We start from the raw sequence: 21,768 nt of genomic DNA on the forward strand, positions 1-21,768 counted from the left end.
AAGTGCTAAGATTACAGGCGTGAGCCACCGCGTCCTGCCTTGGGGTGCGCCTTTAATCTATCCACTTTACAGGCTGAGTATCCCTTATTTGAAATGCTTGGGACTAGGAGTATTTTGGATTTCCAATTTTTTTGCATTTTGAAATCTTTACATATACATAATGAGATATCTTAGGAAAGGGATTCAAGTCTAAACTGGAAACTCATTTATGTTTCATCTAAACCCCGTAGACGTAGCCTGAAGGTAATTTTATGCAATATTTTAAATAATTTATAGATGAGACAAAGTTTCTGTACGTAGAGCCATTAGAAAGCAAAACCATCACTATGTCAGCCACCCACGAGGACAGTCTCTGGTTGTCATCGCCATCATTCCCTACCCTAAACTGATATGAATTTATATGGATGAGCAGTCATCTTCTTACGCTCATTTAAACAGAAGTACTTAGCAGTAAAAAATATGAAGTACCATTAATGAAGTGAAAAAGTAAGTGTTCAGGTTCTTAAGCAGCACAGTAGCATCATCAGAACACCTGTGTCGGCTGTTAGCAACAGCAAACGCCTGACTTTCAGTCTCTGCCTGCAATGCTGTGTTTTGATTAGAAGGTTACTGTGTGTATACTATACAGGTTGAGTGACCTGTATCTGAAATGCTTGGGACCTCAAAATGCTTTGGATTTTGGAGCATTTTGGAGTTAGGATGTTCAGATTAGGGATGGTTAACTTGTATTCCAGTGCCCAGTGGGTGAGGATTCCTGAATTAGGGAAGTCCTCGATTTCAGTTAAGGCATTAATTATTCCTGATAGATGATAATTTGAAAAAAGAGGCTCCCTGATCAATGCTGTGTAAACAAAGTTTCATTATTGTAGAACATTCCAAAGACTTTAATATACTAATACACACTATAAATCTCTATATAAAACTACATATAAATATTATGCATAAACCATAATATTCAGAGGTTTCAGACATTTTTGGTCACTGAAGCCTTTTATTGAGAAGCACTGGCCGGGCACGGTGGCTCACACCTGTAATCCCAGCACTTTGGGAGGCTGAGGCAGGTGGATCATGAGGTCAGGAGTTCCAAGAGAAGCACCGTGAGGAATGAGTGTTAAACCAAACAGAGTTTAGAAAACATTGCTAAGAGGGTATTAAAAATTAGTGCCTTGCAGGCTGTAAATGTACCTTAATCAGAGTGCCATTTTTTTGTTCAAATTATTTTAATTATTGAAATGCACACTTTTTAAAATATGCAAATAAAAAATTTGAAAACTAAAAAAATAGTGTCTATTCTTTAGAAATGGAAAGATAAAATTATAAATTAAAAGTTTTACCTTTTTCTTTTCTTTTCTTTTCTTTTGAGATGGAGTCCTGCTCTTTTGCCCAGGCTGGAGTGCAGTGGCGTGATCTCGGCTCACTGCAACCTCAAGCGATTCTCCTGCCTCAGTCTCTGCAGTAGCTGGGACTACAGGCACACGCCACCACATTCAGCTAATTTTTGTATTTTTAGTAGAAACAGGATTTCACCATCTTGGCCAGGCTGGAGTTTTACCTGTTTCAAAACGAAAGTCAGCATTATATTTATTGGTAAAAGATTAGTGTTCCAGATGATTAAATAATAATGTTTTTATAAAATGGATTATTACTTTATGCATTAATGTTCCTTTGGTAGTTCTGGCCAGAGCCATAAGTCATGACAGAGAAATAAGAAGATACAATAAGAAAATAATGCAAAATGTGTTATTAGAAAATAGAAAATAATCAACTGAAGGATTTTAATTAAATTTTTTTCAGGAGATATATATCAATAGCAAACATTCAATGTTTACTTCAAACACTTGAAATTACAGGGTTCAAAAAAAGATTTCATCACAATATCTACAAAATCCATAAAATACTCAGGCATCATCTTCTTGGGGGATTGTGTGTGACTTAGAGAAGGAACTTCAAAATATGTAATATTGAATTTAGAGATCTATAAAGAGATATATGTATCTAAATATACCTCCCTTAGATGTGAAAACTAAATATTCTAAAATGTTAATTCTCAATGTATAGCTGATTGCAATAGCAATAAAACTTTCAATGGTAGTTCGTTTGGAATTTCTAAATTGTATATGGATTTCTATATTTCCTTTGGAATAAATTGGTGTTGATGAACGTTCCCAAAAAGGCTAATAGAGTGGCAATAAATAAAATACTGTTGTCATGGCAGGAGACTAGAAATGTAAATCAGAATAGAATCAATAGCATGCACAATCGATAGAATTAATCTCAATCACATAAAAGACTATAATACATGATAAAGTGCAAGGAAAGGAATCAAGCTCTCAGTAAATTAAGAAAAGCAAATTTAACCTTTCACTTTGAATCACATCAAAATAAATTTCAGATGGATTATTCAGTGTGTTGTCCGGTGTCTAAAACTAAAAACCACAGTAAATCTATCTGTAAATTGTTGAAAACAGAATTAATTATTTGCCAGACCTTTAGAAAAAGGCTGATTTTTCTTTTTCTCCTTCTTGGGCCTTTCAAAGGGTAAATTTCTAAACTTTAAAGCATGAGAAGAAATCTCAACAGTTGTGACTACTTAAAAATAAAGGATAATGTACTTTTAAAATGACCTTAAATTTTAAAACGAAACATCAGCATTGTGCAGTGGTAGTGTAACCAGAGGGATTTTCCCGTGATACTGTTACGGCTAATAAGAACCTTCCTAGTCCAGCTGCGTTCAACTCACTGAGTTTCAAAGAGATGAGACAAATGTACAAAAACGAGTTGGGCAGGATTGTTCAATAAACTATTGGTTATAATAATGAAAAATCAGAAGCAACCTAAACTTCCACAATTAGGGGATTGGTTAAATACATTTTGATAAAGCTCTATAATGGAGTATCAGGCAGTCACTAAAAATAATAAAGTAATGAATATTTATTGAGAATGAAAGATCCAATTTATTGCCGAGTAAGAAATTAGATTAGAGAACAACATTAAAAGTAGTTAACTCTGGACCAGGTGCGGGGCTCACACCTGTAATCCCGGCACTTTGGGAGGCTGAGGGAGGTGGATCATTTGAGGTCAGGAGTTGGAGACAAATCTGGCCAATATGGTGAAACCCCGTCTCTAGTAAAAATACAAAAGTTAGCTGGGGAGTAGTGGCACGCGACTGTAATCCCAGCTACTCCAGAAGCAGAATCGCTTAAGCCTGGGAGGTGGAGGTTAAGGTGAGTCAAGATCATGCCACTGCACTCCAGTCAGGGTGACAGAGTGAGACTCCATCTCAAAAAAAAAAAAAAAGAAAAAAAAAAGTAGTTAACTCTGGGTAGGATTTGAAGTGATTTTAACTTAAACTTTCATCTGTGTCTTTTTTTTTCCTCCATTAATTGTGTATGATTTCGATAATCAGAGAGGAAATGGAGCTGTTTTCATTTTGGAAAAACTGTTTGCAGTGACTTCAACGTAGGGTTGTGTCTTTATGATTCAAACAGCTCTTACGAATTATTAAGAAATAATTGAAGATCCAGTAGAGTTGAGGAGAGAACACGGATAGACCATTCATAACATAGAAAACAGAGGTGGTAAACAAACGTATGGATCATTATTCAGATTCACTTGTAATCAAAGAAGTGTGAATTTCAATAATGAGCCAACATTCATTTGTTGTTAAATTAGTGAAAGTTCATTGCTGTGTTATTTATAATAAAGAAAAAATAATATCAATAAATTGTGGTATCTTCTTTTGGAACTGTTAAAAATGGAAGGTTGTGTAAATTATGCTGCAACCTGGGAAAATAGAACATTTACATGAAGGAATTGAGGAGTTAAGTAGTAACGGGTGGGGTGGGGTGAGGTGGGGAGCAGGGCAGGACTGTTCAGGTGAGGACGATCTGGGTTCAGTCCAGCTCTGCCACTTAATAAGTCTGTGATCTTGGGCAAGTTGCTTAGCCTCTCAGCTTTGGTTTATTTTTTTCTCTATGGTTGTAAAAGTATAGAAAGCACCTGACACAGAACCTGGTGTGTAGTGTTTATTCGGTAAATATTTGTTGAATGAATGAGTGATAGTTATTCAATGCTATATATAAAAGAATATGTATGAAGAAAGATTGGAAGAAAACACAGCAAAATAATTAGTGGTTATGACAGGGTTAAGAGAATGGAGTGATCTAAAAATTTCCTATTTTCTACTATTTGGTGATATAATATTTCTAATTGAAATAATTACCTAAATTCATACTTAATCTCTTTCTTTCTGGGTGTCCTATTGTACTTACTGTTTGATAAATTTTGAGACCTTTTTCTTTTCTTTGAGACAAGGTCTAGCTCTGCCGCCAGGTTGGCGTGCAGTACTGGGATCATGGCTCACTACAGCCTTGACTTCCTGAGCTCAAGCAATCCTCCTGCCTGGGCCTCCCAAAGTGCTGGGATTATAGGCATGAACACCACGCCCAGCTAATTTTGTATTTTTAGTAGAGATGGGGTTTCACTGTGTGTTGGCCAGGCTGGTTTCAAACTCCTGACCTCAGGTGATCCACCTGCCTTGGCCTCCCAAAGTGCTGGGATTACAGGTGTGAGTCACGGCGCCCATCCGATTCTGGATATATTATAAAGAGCAGAGCCAACAAGATTTGCTGATAAATTTGATGTTAGGTACAGAGAGAAAGAAAAGGGTCAAGGCCAATTCCAAAGTGTTTGGCTGAGTGAAAGAATAAAGGGAATAATGCAATTAAGTCTCAAAATTTGCTAAGCATGGGCCACTACACCTGGCTCATTTTGTATTTTTAGTAGAGATGGGGTTTCACTGTGTTGGCCAGGCTGGTCTCCAACTCCTGACCTGGAGTGATCTACCTGCCTCAGCCTCCCAAAGTGCTAGGATTACAGGTGTGAGCCACCGTGCCCGGCCCACAATATCTGTTTTATTGGATTCACTCTGCCTCTCAGGCTAGGACTCTACCCAAAGGACTTGAGAGAGAGAGGCCGCTGCTGGGAATACTCTCTTACCGTGATTGGAGTGGTTCCATGAGTATATGCATATGTAAACACTTAATTAAGCTGTGTACTTCAGATTAGAGCACCTTTACAGTATGTGTATTATTTCTCAGAAAAAAATGTTTAAAAATATAGTGTATTATTTGACATCTCCAGAGGAAGTTAAACATGCTAAATGATACATAAAGATAAGGAAACAGTCACTCATATATTTGCTTATTAAGGTTTCTAGTCTGGTTATTGTAATTTTTGTTTTGAATTCAAAGCTAAAGTAAAATAATTTTTATTTACTTTGTCTTTTGCAGAGATAGTAGTAGCAGAATTTCACAAAAAAATCAAAGAGGCATTTGAAGTGTTTGACCATGAGTCGACTAATACAGTGGATGTGAGGTTTGGAAATTTTTTTTTGGTTACACTTCTAAATTACTGATACAAATCATAAAATACAAGAGAGTGATTTTGTTTTCTTTTTATACTGTACCTTGGATTTATTATGATATTTTAAGTATTTATTTTCTGTGCTCTGTAAAATGTCTTTGCTAGCTATTGCTTTGATAAGTACTTATTCTTCATACTCTGGTATGAAGAATATACTATATTCTCATTGCCTGTTCCAATGTATAAATTGTAAACTCTGTGAGTGAGATGAACTCTTTTTATCTTTACTGCTTGGCATGTAGTTGGCACTCAGGAAATAGTCGTTGAGTGAATGAAGAGCATTTGCTTTGTAAAACACATAAGTATGTATTATAAGGCCACGAATAGTATATTGCAAGGAAAGATTAATAATGCTTATCAATGGTACAGTCCTCCTGTAAAACAGCATAAAGAACCAAAACAGAAAAACATAAAAAGACAAGAGAAAGACATGAATACTGGTAGATCTGAAATGGTGGACAGCGCTTGAGACTGCAACAAAACAAAAAACCCCTCAAAAATTAGAAGAGATTAGACGCTCAGAAGAATTGTAGCATTTGTGTTACACACATCAAAGAAAGGCAGTGAAGCCAGGCTCGGTGCCTCACACCTGTAATCCCAGCACTTTGAGAGGCCAAGGCAGACAGATCACCTGAAGTTAGGAGTTCGAGACCAACCTGGCCAACATAGTGAAACCCCGTCTCTACTAAAAATACAGAAATTAGCCAGGTGTGGTGGCATTTGCTTGTAGTCCCAGCTACTTAGGAGGCTGAGGCAGGACAATTGCTTGAACCCGGGAGGCGGAGGTTGCAGTGAGCTGAGATCTTGCACCACTGTATTCCAGCCTGGGCGACAGAGTCAGACTCTGTCTCGAAAAAAAAAAAAAAAAAAAAGGCAGTGGAGCCATTCCTTCAGGAGGCCAAGCTAAATGAGGGTTATCTGATGAGATTAGAATCTCAGGACCAGAACCTAGTACAGAGGCCAGCAAAGCAATGGGAAGTAATTTTAAGAATGGTGCTGGAGAGGAACTGTTAGATGCTTATAAACCAGTGCCGTCAGGGCTGGAGCACCGGGCAGCACCATACAGCTCCAGTGGCTCTGATCACATTGCATTCTATGGGAATGACACTGTGGAACCCCAGGCCTTACTGTGGGTGTCCCAGTAGGAAATGAGTGGGTGGGGTGCTGGTGGTGGCGGTAGGGTTGAGTCCGGGTGCAGCAGGCAGCCCTGGCCTGCAATGTGAATGACTAAATACAGGAATGACAAGTGCCTTGACCTCAGACCTCTCCTTGAAGGGTTCTCCTCCTGGGGGCAGGGGACAGAGGTGTTGATAGAGAAGTCAGGGGAAATAAGGCTTTATGAGAGAGAAGGGGAAGGAGAGAAAAGAAACCAGCATTTGCTTGAGGCTTGCCCTCTGATACACTACCTGCTGTTGGGTGGAAGAGGGTTCATGTGGGTTACCTCGTTTTCATCTTTTTTATTTCTGGGTTAAAGAAATCTCCAGTTTCCGGAGATGAGGAGACGGTAAATAGTTTGCTCAAGGTCACACCAGGGTTTTTCTAACTCCAAGTCTTTTGCTATGCTACATTGCCCACACTCCCACCCCTACCCTTTAAAGACATCAGGGGCTTCTCTCCTGCCTTCAGGCTTCCTGACAGTAGCAGTGAAAGGAAAATCTCCCCAATCCCTTAGAGCAGTGATGCCAGGCTTTTTCCCCCAATCCCTGAGAGCAGTGATGCCAGGCCTTTTTTGGTAAAAGGGCCAATTCAGTAAAAATAAACATGTTTATGGCTGCATCTTCTTTTCCATTGGAAGTTAAAATAACTTTACTGAGGCCCTGAGGGAAAGTGTATGTTCTTACAACTTAAAGGGTCTGCTTTATTAATTAAAGATGGTTACTAAGAAAATTATTATTGTTTTTAGCATTAAAATATTGATGCTGGCCGGGCGCAGTGGCTCATGCCTGTAATCCCAGCACTTTGGGAGGCCGAGGCGGGTGGATCACGAGGTCAAGAGATCGAGACCATCCTTGTCAACATGGTGAAACCCCATCTCTACTAAAAATACAAAAAATTAGCTGGGCATGATGGCGCGTGCCTGTAATCCCAGCTACTCAGGAGGCTGAGGCAGGGGAATTGCCTGAACCCAGGAGGAGGAGGTTGCGGTGAGCCGAGATTGTGCCATTGCACTCCAGCCTGGGTAACGAGCGAAACTCCGTCTCAAAAAAAAAAAAAAAAAGAAAGAAAAAAAAATAAAATATTGATGCTGAGTATATTTGAGGAGTAACAACTTGGATGAATGTAGATTTCTAATCATTATTGCTATGTTCATTTGCACTTTAAAGTTTATAATGAATGTTCTCATGCTGCTGGTATCATTACCATCTATTCTTTTTTTAAAAAAATTATTATTATTTAATACTTTTTATTTATTTTTAAAATTTTTTTAAGAGACGAGGTCTCGCTATGTTGCCCAGGCTGGAGTGCAGTGGCTATTCACAGGCTCGATTCCACTACTGATCAGCACCGGAATTTTGACCTGCTCCATTTCTGACCTGGGCCTCCGGTTCGCCCCTCCTTAGGCAACCTGGTGGTCCCCCGCTCCCAGGAGGTCACCATATTGATGCCGAACTTAGTGTGGACACTCCATCGGCATAGCGCACTACAGTCTAGAACTCCCGGGCTCAAGCGATCTTCCAGCCTCAGCCTCCCGAGTAGCTGGACTATAGGCACGTGCCACCACGCCTGGCTAAAAAAATTATCTTAAGGATAGGATCTTTAAAGATAGACTGGATTACAGTGGCTTGATCATAACTCACTGTAACCTTGAACTCCTGGGCTCAAGTGATCCTCCTGCCTCAGCCTCCCAAGCAGCTAGGACTATAGGCACTTGCCACCACACCCAGCTAATTATTATTTTTTGTAGTGACAAGGGTCTTGCTATGTTGCCCAGGCTGATTCACCCCCCTCAGCCTCCCAGTGTTGGCATTACAGGTGGGAGCCACTGGACTCGACTACTCTTTATAAATTGGAAATTAAGCTTTGGAGGCTGAGGTGGGTGGATCACTTGAGATCAGGAGTTTGAGACCAGCCTGGCCAACATGGTGAAACCCTGTCTCTACCAAAAATACAAAAAAATAAAAAAATTAGCTGGGGGTGGTGGTTTGCACCTGTAGTCCCCGCTACTTGGGAGACTGAGGCAGGAGACTCGCTTGAACCCAGGAGGTGCAGGTTGCAGTGGGCTGAGACTGCATCACTGCACTGCAGCCTGGGCGACAGAGTGAGACTCCATCTTAACAAAACAAAAAAAAAAAGAAGAAAGAAAAAGAGAAATTTCAGGACAAAGAAGCCAAAAGGCTTGCCAGAGACCACACAATGGGTTAGCAACCAAGTAGGAGCTCAAGTTCATTTCTTCTTTGCTGGCAGCGCCGTCCAGTTCAACTGTGCACCCCCCAGCGTGGCTCTGAGAACGCAGGGATGAGTAAGGTCCGGGCCTGCCTCTCCCAGCCTGTTTTCTCCATTTGTAAAAACAGTTGATCTATCTAGAGTGTATTTTGGCCGATGATTAAAAGTGAAGGTCCAGGCCAGGCCCAGTGGCTCAGGTAATCCTAGCACTTTGGGAGGCCGAGGTGGGTGGATCACCTGAGGTCAGGAGTTCAAGACCAGCCTGGCCATCATGGTGAAACCCCATCTTTAAAAAGAAAAAAAATTTAAAAAAAAAAAAGTGAAGGTCTAAATAGACTTTTTTTTTTTTTTTTTCAAATTACTGAATAGTTTATTCTACTTCAGGAATTGTTAGGCCTTCTTTATAATATGCTACATTTTATAGAAGTGGATCTAATTTGGGCCGTATCTTATGTACTATATCACTGTACCTTTCAGCCTTATACTAGTTCAATACTATATTAACTGTTGTCAGTTTATAAAATGATTTAATATCTGATAGTTAAATATCTTTCTTTTTAAACATTTTAATTAAGGATTGAAGGCAGTATTCTGTGTCAGGATTGAGGAAAGTACATACAAAAGAATGAAATCCTGTCATTCGTGGCAACCTGAGTGAGCCTGGAGGATGCTGTGTTCACCAAAATGAGTCAGGCACAGAAAGATAAATACCACATGATCTCACTCCTGTGTGGGAGCTAAAACATGGAAGAAGAGAGTGGAGCTGTGTGTTAGAGGACAGGCTAGACAGGGGAGGAGAGGCTGGTGGGGTGATGGATACAGAAGTACAGCTGGATAAACGGAAGGAGTTCTATTGTTCTGCCTCATTAGAGAGTGAATACGGTTAACTATAATTTATTATATATTTTTAGAATGTTCACAACTCAAGGAAATGAGAAATGCTTTAGGTGGTGGATATGCCAGTTACCCTGATCTGCTCATTACGCATTGTATACAAGTATTGAAGTATCATTCTGCATATCTCATAAATCTGTACAATTATTATTTGTCCACTAAAAGGGAAAAAAGAAGGATTGAGTGGTGTGAAGAAGTGTCTTTGAATGGAGGGAGATATTTATTTTTATTATAATTATTTTTTTGAGATGTAGTCCTGTTCTATCACCTAGGCTGGAGTGCAGTGGCACAATCTTGGCTCACTGCAACCTGCGACTCCCAGGTTCAAGCGATTCTCTTGCCTCAGCCTCCTGAGTAGCTGGGATTACAGGCGTGTGCCACTATGCCCGGCTAATTTTTTTTGTATTTTTAGTAGAGACAGGGGTTTCACCATATTTGTTAGGCTGATCTCAAACTCCTGATCTCAGGTGATCCGCCTACCTTGGCCTCCCAAAGTGCTGGGATTATAGGCATGAACCATCAGCCCAGCCCATTTTGGGAAACACTTTAAGATAATCTTGTAAAGCTAAGCAGTTGTTTTTGTGGGCAGGCCAGAGAGAGCTTTCCCGGAGAGCCCCCAGGCATTGGCTGTTCCTCCGCTAACTGCTTTATCAGGTGGAAGTTTGGTGCTTCTGTGTAGGGCTGACCTAGGCCCCCTGAGAGGTCTGAGAGTGACCTAGGCCCCCTGAGAGGTCTAGGTTTTAGAGTTTTGTGGTGGCTTCTCTCCCTTTCCCTTATCTCTGCTTTGCACAAATTGAAATATTTAATTTGAACTTTTATCACATTAGATAAAAGGAAAGTCTTGTATTGCAAATGCCGGGCAACCACCAGCCCACTGTCAAAAGCATTGTGAGATGGGCCCCTGCCACTGCCCTTCCACCTTAGAGGGGCAGTCCTGAGGTCTGGATTCAGACTTCCCGGCTTCCCATCCCAGCTCTGTGACTGCCGGTACCTTAGTTATTCTCTTTGTGCCTCCATTTGTACATTGCCTCACAGGTTTGATGGTATAAATAAGTAGTTCTCAAAGTGCCCCTAAGACCCTTTCAGGGGTCTGTGAAGTCAAACTATTTTCATAGTAAATTTAAGACAGTATTTGTTCTTTTCATTCTCATTTTTCCCAAGAGTATATGAAGCAGGAGTGGCTGAAAGAAACAGACCTCTTGCACACGGAACTGGGAAGGAAGGGGTGATTTATTCGGCCGGGAGCAAGGTGGCATAGTTGCCTAACAGCCATGCTCCTCTAACAAAGGGAACCTCTGCCTTTATACAGGCTCACAACTCTAGATATTACATGTGAAAAGGTCTTGGGTTTACAGTTTTAGAAAGTACATGTGAGGGGGTCACGATGGATGAAGTAAGCATGGGGGTTTAAGCAAGATTGAATGGGAACAATAGAGGGCGTTTCTCCATATCGCCCCCACCCTTAAGATTGCCTGAGATCTTAAGGGTTGGTGGGGTTTAATCTTTAACCTCCAGGCCACTGACCTCATGCCTGCTGTGTCTCAACTTTTACTTCCTCCTTCTTTGAGACAAGAGACAGGAAACAGGGGTTTCTTTCCTCATGTATACTGGAGTTTTTCTGAGGCGACATGACGTGCAGTTTTGTAGCAGATTGAATGCAGAACTAGAGATGAGAAGCCAGCTGTCCTCTGTGAAACCAGGCATTATATATTTACATCGTACATACGGAAAACAAGGCCATTCTTCTAAATATACTTTTTGTTTTGGAAAATGTAGTTTAAAAAAATAAAAACTATTTATGTAAACATATGGGTTTATGTAGGATTTCTAAATGATTTAATAAATACACATTAAAAAATTTTTAATACACATTTTTAAAATTGTAAATACATATTTTTAAAATTTAAGGTTTAATTTCTAATATGATAATAAAGATAGTAATAACTCATACGAACATAACCACTTTGAGTGCCTTGATAATTTTTGATAGTAAAAGGAGTTCTCAGACCAAAACGTTTGAGAACCACTCTTTTCAGTGGACATTTATAAAGCTCTTAGAACAATATTAGCTTGGGATTTAAAGTTAAGAACAATATTAGCTATTATAATTATTCTACTTTGTATATATACATAGTTTGTATTATTATTTTGAGATGGGGTCTTACTGTGTGGCCCAAGCTGGAGTGCAGTGGTGCGATCTCAGCTCATTGTAACCTCCAACTTCAGGGTTCAAGCGATTCTCCTGCCTCAGCCTCTGAGTAGCTGGGATTGCAGGTGCCTGCCACCACGCCCATCTAATTTTTGTATTTTTAGTAGAGACAGAGTATTGCTGCATTGCCCAGGCTGGTCTCAAACTCCTGGCCTCAGGTCATCTGCCTGCCTCGGCCTCCCAAAGTGCTGGGATTACAGGCATGAGCCACTGCACCCGGTCCCATTTTATGTTCTTTTTTTTTTTTTTGAGATAGAGTTTCGCTCTTGTTACCCAGGCTGGAGTGCAATGGCGCGATCTCAGCTCACCGCAACCTCCACCTCCTGGTTTCAGGCAATTCTCCTGCCTCAGCCTCCTGAGTAGCTGGGATTACAGGCACGCGCCACCATGCCCAGCTGATTTTTTGTATTTTTTTAGTAGAGACGGGGTTTCACCATGTTGACCAGGATGGTCTCGATCTCTTGACCTCGTGATCCACTCGCCTCAGCCTCCCAAAGTGCTGGGATTACAGGCATGAGCCACTGCGCCCGGCTTATGTTCTTAAAGTAAATAACTCAGACTTGTTTTTCCCCCGTTTAATTTGGATGAGCGATGTTATATGTAACAAAACTCTCATAAGAACTTTAAAATATGTATTTTATTTTAGAGACAGGCTCTCTGTACGTTGCCCAGTCTGGCCTTGAAATCCTGGGCCCAAGGGATCCTCCCGTCTCAGTCCTCCTGAGTAGCTGGGACTGTAGCACATACCACACCGGGCTAGAACTTCTTAATTATTTCCATATGTTCCATATTGATTGCTTATGATCTAAAGCATTTTTTCCTTTTTCATTTCCTTATTAAATAGTTTTTGAAAGCTAGCTCCTTGAAAACCAGTGGGGAGGTTTTCAATATCACTAATTAGGGACATTATGATTTTGCCTCACGTAAAACACAGACTTTTTTTTTTTTTTTGAGTCGGAGTTTCACCATTGTCACCCAGGCTGGTGTGCAACAGTGTAATCTTGGTTCACTGCCACCTCTGCCTCTTGGGTTCAAGTGATTCTCCTGCCTCAGCCTCCTAAGTAGCTGGGATTACAGGCATGAGCCACCACGCCCAGCCAATTTTTGTGTTTTTAGTAGAGACAGGGTTTTACCATGTTGACCAGGCTGGTCTTGAACTCCTGACCTCAAGTGATCCACCGCCTCGGCCTCCCAAATTGCTGGGGTTACAGGCATGAGCCACCTCCCCTGGCTTTTTTTTTTTTTTTCCTAAGACAATGCCACTCTATTGCCCAGGCTGGAGTGCAATGGAGCAATCTTGGCTCATTGCAATCTTCACCTCCTGAGTTCCAGTGATTCTCTTGCCTCAGCCTCCCGAGTAGCTGGGATTGCAGGCACATGCCACCACGCCCGGCTATTTTTTTTTTTTTTCTGTACTTTTAGTATAGACAGGGTTTTGCCATGATGGCCAGGCTGGTCTCGAACTCCTGGTCTCAAGTGACCCACCTGCCTTGGCCTCCCAGAGTGCTGGGATTACAGGCATGAGCCCACCTGGCTGCATTTTCACTTATATTTTCCTGCTCTGTGTTTAGAAGTTAAGAAGACTGATCAAAAATTAAATTTTTGAATAGATGGTATATGTACATGGGATAAAATTGTAAAGGTGGAAATAATATACAGTGATAAATAAACCTGTTTTTTACCTATCCAGTTCCCCTCTTTAAAGGCAAGGTTTGTTACAATTTTCTCTAATTCTTCCAGAGAGTCTCCATGCAAATATGTGTGTGTGTGTGTGTGTGCGCGTGTGTGTACGTGTGTGTTTGTGTGTGTGTGTGTCTGCCTGCGTGTATTTTTTACTGTGGTAAAATATAGATATCGTAACGTTTACCATTTTAGCATAGAATGCTGTGGCATTAACATCACTGTACAACCATCACTGCTATCCATTTTAGGCTTTTCACCTTCCCGAACTGAAACTCTGTACCCGTTTAATAATAATTCTGTATCTCTCCCTGTTGCCGCCCGTGGCAACCACCGTGCTACTTTCTGTGTCTGTGAGTCTGATTATCCCAGGCGCCTCATATATAAATGGAAGAGTACAACATTTGTCCCTTTCGTGCTTGCTTTGGCAGCACATATACTGAAATAGGAATAATACAGATAAGATTAGCATGGCCCCTGTGCGAGGATGACATGCACATTTGTGCAGCATTCCATTTTTAAAAAAGAAACAATATTTGTCCTTCTGTGTCTGGTTTATTTCACTTAGTGTAATGTTCTCAAGGTTCACCCACCTTGTTGCATGTGTCAGAATTTTATTCCTTTTTGAATAATATTCCATTGTGTTTTTTCCCACATTTTGTTCATCCATCTGTCTATTGATGGCCATTTGTGTTTTTTTCATCTTCTGACTGTTGTGAATAACGCTGTTGCTGTGAATATTGGTGTATAAATATCTGTTTGAGTCTCTGCTTTTTTTTTTTTTTCTGAGATGGAGTTTCACTCTTGTTGCCCAGGCTGGAGTACAATGGCATGATCTCGGCTCACCGCAACCTCTACCTCCCAGATTCAAGTGATTTTCCTGCCTCAGCCTCTTGAGTAGCCGGTACTACAGGCTAATGTCACCACGTCCAGCTAATTTTGTATTTTTAGTAGAAACGAGGTTTCACCATGTCGGTCAGGCTGGTCTTGAACTCCTGACCTCAGATGATCCACCATCCTTGGCTTTGCAAAGTGCTGGGATTACAGGCATGAGCCACCACACCTGGCCTAATTTTTACTTTCTCAATTATGAGCGTCTTTCATCTCTCTTACAGCTATTTGTATTTCCTTTTGTTTGAACTGATGGTTCATGTTTTTCCCCATTTTTCTCACTGAATTATTTATCTTTTTATGTATGAAAGATCTCAGCCTTAGTCATGATATGTATGTCATCTGTCTTTTCACTCTACTTTTACTTTCTGGCATGCAGAATTTTTTTTTAATTCAGTCAAATTATACACCTTTGGAGTACAGATTTAATTTTTGGAGATAAACATCATTTAGAGTAGTTTTAGTAGAAGAAATTAGGTTCCCCTAAGTAAAGCTAATTTGGTGGGGAAAAAATACACCCACAACGAGTACCTCTGAAGGAAAGAATCTAATTTTTCTATGTAGCTGATAAATTTAATTTGAAAGCGACTCTAATCTTATTCACAAACAAATCCAGGTTATTGTAATCTAACAGAATAAAAGTAGACTATAAGTCAGTAGAATCAGTTGCTGGCTCTAGCATGGATTTTCTATGTGCCAGTTTCTTTTTATTTCATTTTCCTTATTTATAAAATTGAAATAAAAATTCCTGTACCACTTAAGCCACAAGAATATAAGAATATCAAATAAAAAATATCAACTTACATTTTTTTAAACACTCCATTCTAATCAATTTCAGAACATGTTGATACTTAAGAATTTGGTGAGCTAAGATGAGATAGGGCCCAATCCTGGAATAAAAGTGCCGACCTTTCCCCAGCCACAGCCGTCTGTCCTATTCCCATGCTTCAGTGCGTTTACAGTGTGATCTTATTTTTAGTATTCCAGACTATTCTGTGTGATATGGTTTGGCTGTGTCCCCACCCAGATGTCATCTTGAATTCTAGCTGCCATAATTCCCACGTGTCGTGGGAGGGAACCCAGTAAGAGGTAATTGAATCACAGGGGCAGGTTTTTCCCATGGCATTCTCGTGATAGTGAATAAGATGGTTTTATAAAGGGCAGCTCCCCTGCAGACGCTCTCTTGCCTGCCGCCATGTAAGATGTGCCTCTCCTTCTCCTTTGCCTTCCACCATGATTGTGAGGCCTCCCCAGCCATGTGGAACTGCGGGTCCATTAAACCTCTTTTTCTTTATAAATCACCCAGTCTGGGTATTTCTTCATGGCAGTATTAGCAGTATGAGAATGGACTATTTCACTGTGTTTACCTCATACCTGCCCCATCTATAGGGGATTTTTTTCCCTAATCTTTTTTTTTTTGAGATGGAGTCTCACTCTGTCTCCCAGGCTGGAGTGCAGGGGCACCATGTTGGCTCTGTCTCCTGGGTTCAAGCAATTCTCCTGCCTCAGCCTCCTGAGTAGCTGGGATTATAGGTGCCCACCACCATGCCCATCTAATTTTTGTATTTTTAGTAGAGATGGGGTTTCACCCTGTTGGCCAGGCTGGTCTTGAACTCCTGACATCAGGTGACCCACCTGCCTCGGTCTCCCAAAGTGCTGGGATTACAGATGTGAGCCACCATGCTCAGCCTTTTCCTAATATTTTCTTAATCTTTACATGAATTTTGCAGTCCAGCAGCACCAAGTATCCACTTGCTAATATAGCAAGTCTCTTTTTTCATTGCTTTGATCTTCAACTCAGTATGAGTCTCTGAGGCTTATGGTATCCAATATTCATTTCTTTCACCGATAGGGAGACTTAAGCTTCGGTAGCAATTGAAGGAGTCTTGAGTGTACTAGGTCCTGTCTAAAATTCAGTAAGAAGTAGTAACAAGAATTTATTTGTAATGGATTAGAAATAACTTTTCCTAGGAGCACTGGAGATAGCATAAATACTACTTTTACTTCTTCACATATAGTTCTGTTTTTGAAGAGATATTAAAACGACATTTTGCAATTCACGTTTATCAGGTAGTAAACAGTGTGGGCAGCGTGGAGAGATTGCGTGGGCAGTTTCCCCAAGCTGGAAGCTATTCAGAGAGTTTGTAAAAATGGTAACGTTACTGGGTCTGCACTTGTGCAGTGGAAAAACATAAAAGAGGAATGGGGATTGTCAGGTCCACACACCCCTCAGTAAGAAATGAATTGCAAAAACAAGTTTATGTATGAATGAAGTGAGTGGTGAACTAAGACTACTTGTATAACTTGGATAAATCTCAAAAAACAACGTCGAGTTTAAAAAATTACAAAAGAAGGAAACGTAGTACCATATATACGTTTTAAATACACAAAATAATAGTAAATATTGTTTATGATACAAAGATAGGCATGGAAATGATAAGCATTATCCTCAGAATAGCGGTGTGGTTGCATCTGAAGATGAAAGGAGAAGGGGGGTGGAATGTTAGCTGTTTCTGCATTGTTTCATTGTTAGGAAAAAAGTTTTGAAGAAAATGTGGCAAGATGTTAACATCTGTTCAATCTTGGTATTGGCGGGCCATGTGCGGTGGCTCACGCCTGTAATCCCAGCACTTTGGGAAGCTGAGGAGGGCAGATAGATCACCTGCAGTCAAGAGTTCAAGACCATCCTAGCCAACACAGTGAAATCCTGTCTCTACTAAAAATACAAAAATTAGCTGGGCATGGTGGCGCATGCCTGTAATCCCAGCTACTTGGGAGGCTGAGGCTGGAGAATCGCTTGAACCCAGGAGGCGGAGGTTGCAGTGAGCCGAGATCATACCACTACACTCCAGCCTCGTGAGAGAGTGAGACTCTGCCTCACATACACAAAAAAATCCTGGTATTTGCTGTCATCTTTTTTCCTGTACTTTTCTGTGAAATACTTTACAATTATACATAAAAATAAATATTTTTAAAAGAGTGATTTATATCTTATCTCTTTACCATCTCACTTTATAGTTGCTTTGTTAAGAATTGGTTTGTTTATCATGGTTCTTTTGATGAATTGGAATTAAAGAAAAGAGTCAAAGAGAATTAAAAAAAACATTCCAAATTCTACTTCCCGAAATAATAATTGTTAATGTCAGACAGCTATTATTCTAGAGCTCTTTCTATCCATGGTAATGGAGTAAATGGATAGAAGGGTGGGGAATTAATAAGAAAGGAAGAAGGAAGAAAGGAAAGGAAGGAAAAAGTTATGGAAGAAAAAATCTAGACTATAATCTTCATGTGGGAAGGAGTTACTTTAATTTTACTTGAATGCGACAAAAGAAAAAAATTAAATTGAAGAAATTGTGGAATCTCAAATGTTTCTTAGCCACTAGAGACGTTATTTATTTTGAGTTCAGAAAAGATTTGATAAAAACGTTAAGAGACTGTAGTCCTTGTATGCTTTTTTAAATGATCTGTTTCAAATATAAAAAGTGTCAGTTGATTACTTGCTGTGAAAGATAAGGACATTTGCACTTCCAAAATTCTTTCTATATTTTTTCTCCCACCCCCCAGTTTATCTTAGGTATATTTTTATTTTACACTGACAAGGTAGAATGTTCATACTTTGTTTAGTATTCACACTTTTTTTTAGTTTTTTTTTGTATATTTGAACGAAATTACCGCTAACCATATTTTCTCATTTTTTTCTCCATCCTTGAATTCTTTAATTTATTTTTGTTGTGTAGATTCTCTTGACGATTTTGTTTTTTCAGGAAGTGCTCATGGATGTTTTCTAGACTGGGTCCTACTCTGTCACCCAGGCAGGAGTGAAGTGGGTGCCATCACGGCTAACTGCACCCTCGACCTCCTGGGCTCTTATAATCCTCCTGCCTCAGCCTTCTGAGTAGCCGGGACTACAGGTACGCACTGCCACACCCAGCTAAATTTTAGTTTTTGTAGAGACAGTGTCCCCTATGTTGCCCAGGCTGGGCTCTACCTCCTGGGCTCAAGCAATCTGCCTGCTCGGCCTCTCAAAGTGTTGAGATTACAGGCGTCAGCCACTGTGCCCAGGCTTTTTTATCTTTAAAATGTTTGTTTTGTACTTGAATATTTTGTACTTGAATGTCATCTTATAAATTTACACAGTCATTTCTCATGGCTAAGAGGTGTTCCAATGTATAAGTATACCACAGTTTCATATATTTCCTGATTTTGGCAATTTAGGTTGTTTGTAATATGATGTTGCTGTAATTGCAACAAGGCTAAAATTATTAACGTGGAACTTTTCAAAGATCTTATTTCTTTCCTACACTGCCAAAAAATAAACCCTGGAAGCCCAGTTTATTTTCTCTTTACCGTTTCCTAAAGAGGAATATATTTTTCTTGTTGGGAGAGGAGTTATGTCCATCTTTATAGTTAGGTCCTGAGAGCAGGATGGTAGGCAGGATAAAGAAGAAACCCACCCTGACCGAGACAGGAAGAGGAGTTTGTTAAAGATGCGGATGTGAGATTTGTGAGAGAGGAGTGGAATTAAGCAGTTACAGAATATGAAGGTAGCAATCAGGAAAGGGGATTACAGTTTAAAAGTTTTTCAGTAGATAATATGTTCACATGTTTAAATCCGAAGAGAACGAAGTACAAAGAAAAGTCTCTGTAACTCTTTTCCACCCATCATCTAGTTCCCCTCTAAAACACTGGTGTCCAGGGGTCACTCCAGATTCTATGCATGTACAAGGCAATGCATGTGTACTGTTCGCTTATACCCTGTTTCCACTGAAATGGTTACTTACTTCCGTAATATGGTATGTTTCCCATGGAGTGGTGGTTCCCATGGAGTGGTGGTTCCCATGGAGTGGTGGTTCCCATGGAGTGGTGGGTCCCATGGAGTGGTGGTTCCCATGGAGTGGTGGTTCCCATGGAGTGATGGTTCCCATGGAGTGGTGGTTCCCATGGAGTGGTGGGTCCCATGGAGTGGTGGTTCCCATGGAGTGGTGGGTCCCATGGAGTGGTGGTTCCCATGGAGTGGTGGTTCCCATGGAGTGGTGGTTCCCATGGAGTGGGGCCACATCTGTGATGAAGCTCGTTTCATGTCTTTTCAGTAGCGTTCAGGCGTCTGGAATGGAGGTAGCTCTCCAGTTCAAGCTTAGGCTAAGTGGCAGGAATGCCATAAGCATTAATGTATTGGAGGACATTGCAAATGGCATGGGGTCGGTCCTAGGAATCCCAGTAAGCTATGTGCTGGGCTTTATAGACGGAAGTTAATAGGATGGCATTGTGACAAGAAAAATAACACTTGGATTCCGGCATCCCTGTTCAGGGCCCGTAACTGGGTATTTTAATAGACGACCATTTCTGTAACTTTGGAGGCCAACTTTGGTTGACTGTGGATTATAGCTATCTGTCTGCTTTTCTATTTTGAGACAGAGTCTCGCTCTGTCACCCAGGCTGGAGTGCAGTGGCCTTATCTCACCTCACTCCAACCTCTGCCTCCTGGGTCCAAGCAATTCTCCTGCCTCAGCCTCCCAAGTGGCTGGGATTACAGGCATCCGCCACCATACCCTGCTAGAAATTTTTGTATTTCTAGTAGAGAAGTGGTTTCACTATGTTGGCCAGGCTGGTCTGGAACTCCTGACCTCAGGTGATCCGCCCACCTTGGCCTCCCAAAGTGCTGGGGTTACAGGTGTGAGCCACCATGCTCAGCCCCGTCTGTTGTTGCTTTTGGAAATGGAGTCTCGCTGTGTCACCTGGACTGGAGTGCAGTGGCATGATCTCAGCTCAGTGCAACCTCTGCCTCCTGGGTTCAAGTGATTTGCCTGCCTCAGCCTTCCAAGTAGCTGGGATTACAGGCATGGGCCCCCATGCCCAGCCCAGCTAATTTTTGTATGTTCAGTAGAGACGGGGTTTCACCATGTTGGCCAGGCCAGTCTCAAACTCCTGGCTTCAAGTGATCCACCCGCCTCAGTCTCCCAAAGTGCTGAGATTACAGGCGCGAGCCACCGTGCCCAGCCTGTTGTTACTGTATGTCTAGATCAGGTGCAAATTTTGCTGTGTGAATTTAAAAGTAGGGAGACAGAGGCTTTCTGAGTATTGGTGGTTTCAGGGAGTGTACTTCCTGAGGCCTCTGGGTATAAAATTCCTGTGGCCTCTGGGTGTGTACCCTCTGTGGCTTCCAGATTCGTACATCCTGCAGCCTCAACCTATTCCTTAACATAGGAAAGTAATGTTAGATTCACTTGAAAAGTGTGGAAGACTTAATGCAATGCATTACGAAGAATAGCTCACGGTGGTTTCATTATGAGCTCTGAAACATCGAATAGACACAAACCAAGAAAGCATTACTGTGTATTCCTGTGGCCCAGACTTGTTTGGAAACTGGGCTCCTTTTCATTCTGTTGGTCATGCTCTGTCAGGTTGGATGGGACCAAGTATTCTTTAAGTTTTCTCAGAACAAGTTTATTGTAAAGACAGATTTGGAAATAAGTGATAGATGGCATTGTAAGTAATCCAGAGAGGATTTAAAATATATGGGAGGATGTGCATAGGTTACATGCAAATACCATGCCATTTAACAGAAGGAACTTATTTCTATAAGGAATAGCAAAAAACAAAACAAAACAAAAAATAAAAACCACCCAACCAACCAACCAACCAACAGACAGGAAACCCACCGTGGTGCTGCAGCCGCTCAGTACACTGCAGTGACGTTTGTTGCCATTGAGGGAACACAGGGGCTCTAGTATTTCAAGTCACTCTGTTGACTCCACATCAACTAGTAATCTAACAGGCTGGTGACTCTACTCCCTGCTTTTATTTCTGCTTTTCCAGTTTCTTCCTGTTTTGCTCCTGGTTTGATCTCTGCTGTGTCTCCTGCCCCTCTGCATCTGCTTCCTCGTGGCTTCAGATGCTTTATGATTCTGCGCCCTGCCTTCTCTCTGTGCCGTTCCCCTCCGTCTCTCTTCCATCTGTATGTCTTGCTTTAAAACCCCCGAGGCAGAAAGAAGAAGAGTCTGCTTTGGTCATTTGTCGGTATTCGGTAGCGCGTGCCTTTGTTGAGCAGGACCCAACTGCATCAGCCCCTCTCCTGCAGGCCTACAGGGGGATGCCTTTTTTTGGTTAAGCAGCCATCTCTGCTTCAAGCAGCTTTGCATAGGGAGGCAGATCAAATGGTACAAAGCATAGCAACCTGTACATTCCGAAAGTCTCGGGAGGGAAGCGTGGATTTGGCAGAGACCTTACTGCTCATCTGATATAGTTACGCCCCACTCCTAATGAGGGTGTTCGAGCCTAATATTAGG

General features: G+C 41.1%; 1 protein-coding gene and 1 non-coding gene across 9 annotated transcripts in view; both read left to right on the plus strand.

Annotated features, from left to right (window-relative positions):
* Positions 1-21,768, plus strand: part of EFCAB2 (EF-hand calcium binding domain 2) — a 127,534-nt gene that overhangs the window by 23,649 nt on the left and 82,117 nt on the right. For 5 of the 8 annotated variants that reach the window (XR_010345120.1, XM_064383677.1, XM_064383681.1 and 2 more), the window contains exon 2: positions 5,292-5,376. Coding sequence is in view for 5 of the 8 variants with exons in the window: in XM_064383677.1 (XP_064239747.1) it covers positions 5,292-5,376 (85 nt within the window). In the remaining 3 variants the exon portion in view is untranslated. The remainder of the gene's footprint in view (positions 1-5,291; positions 5,377-21,768) is intronic. The other 3 variants (XM_064383682.1, XM_064383680.1, XM_064383683.1) reach the window with 1 other exon arrangement.
* Positions 14,007-14,113, plus strand: LOC135277634 (U6 spliceosomal RNA). The gene has a single exon (XR_010345244.1). It is a non-coding gene; the product is annotated as a U6 spliceosomal RNA (small nuclear RNA).

This window comes from Aotus nancymaae, unplaced genomic scaffold (genome assembly GCF_030222135.1).
Source record: "Aotus nancymaae isolate 86718 unplaced genomic scaffold, 86718_ANA_hifiasm-v0.15.2.pri h1tg000032l_0, whole genome shotgun sequence".
NCBI lineage: Eukaryota > Metazoa > Chordata > Mammalia > Primates > Aotidae > Aotus > Aotus nancymaae.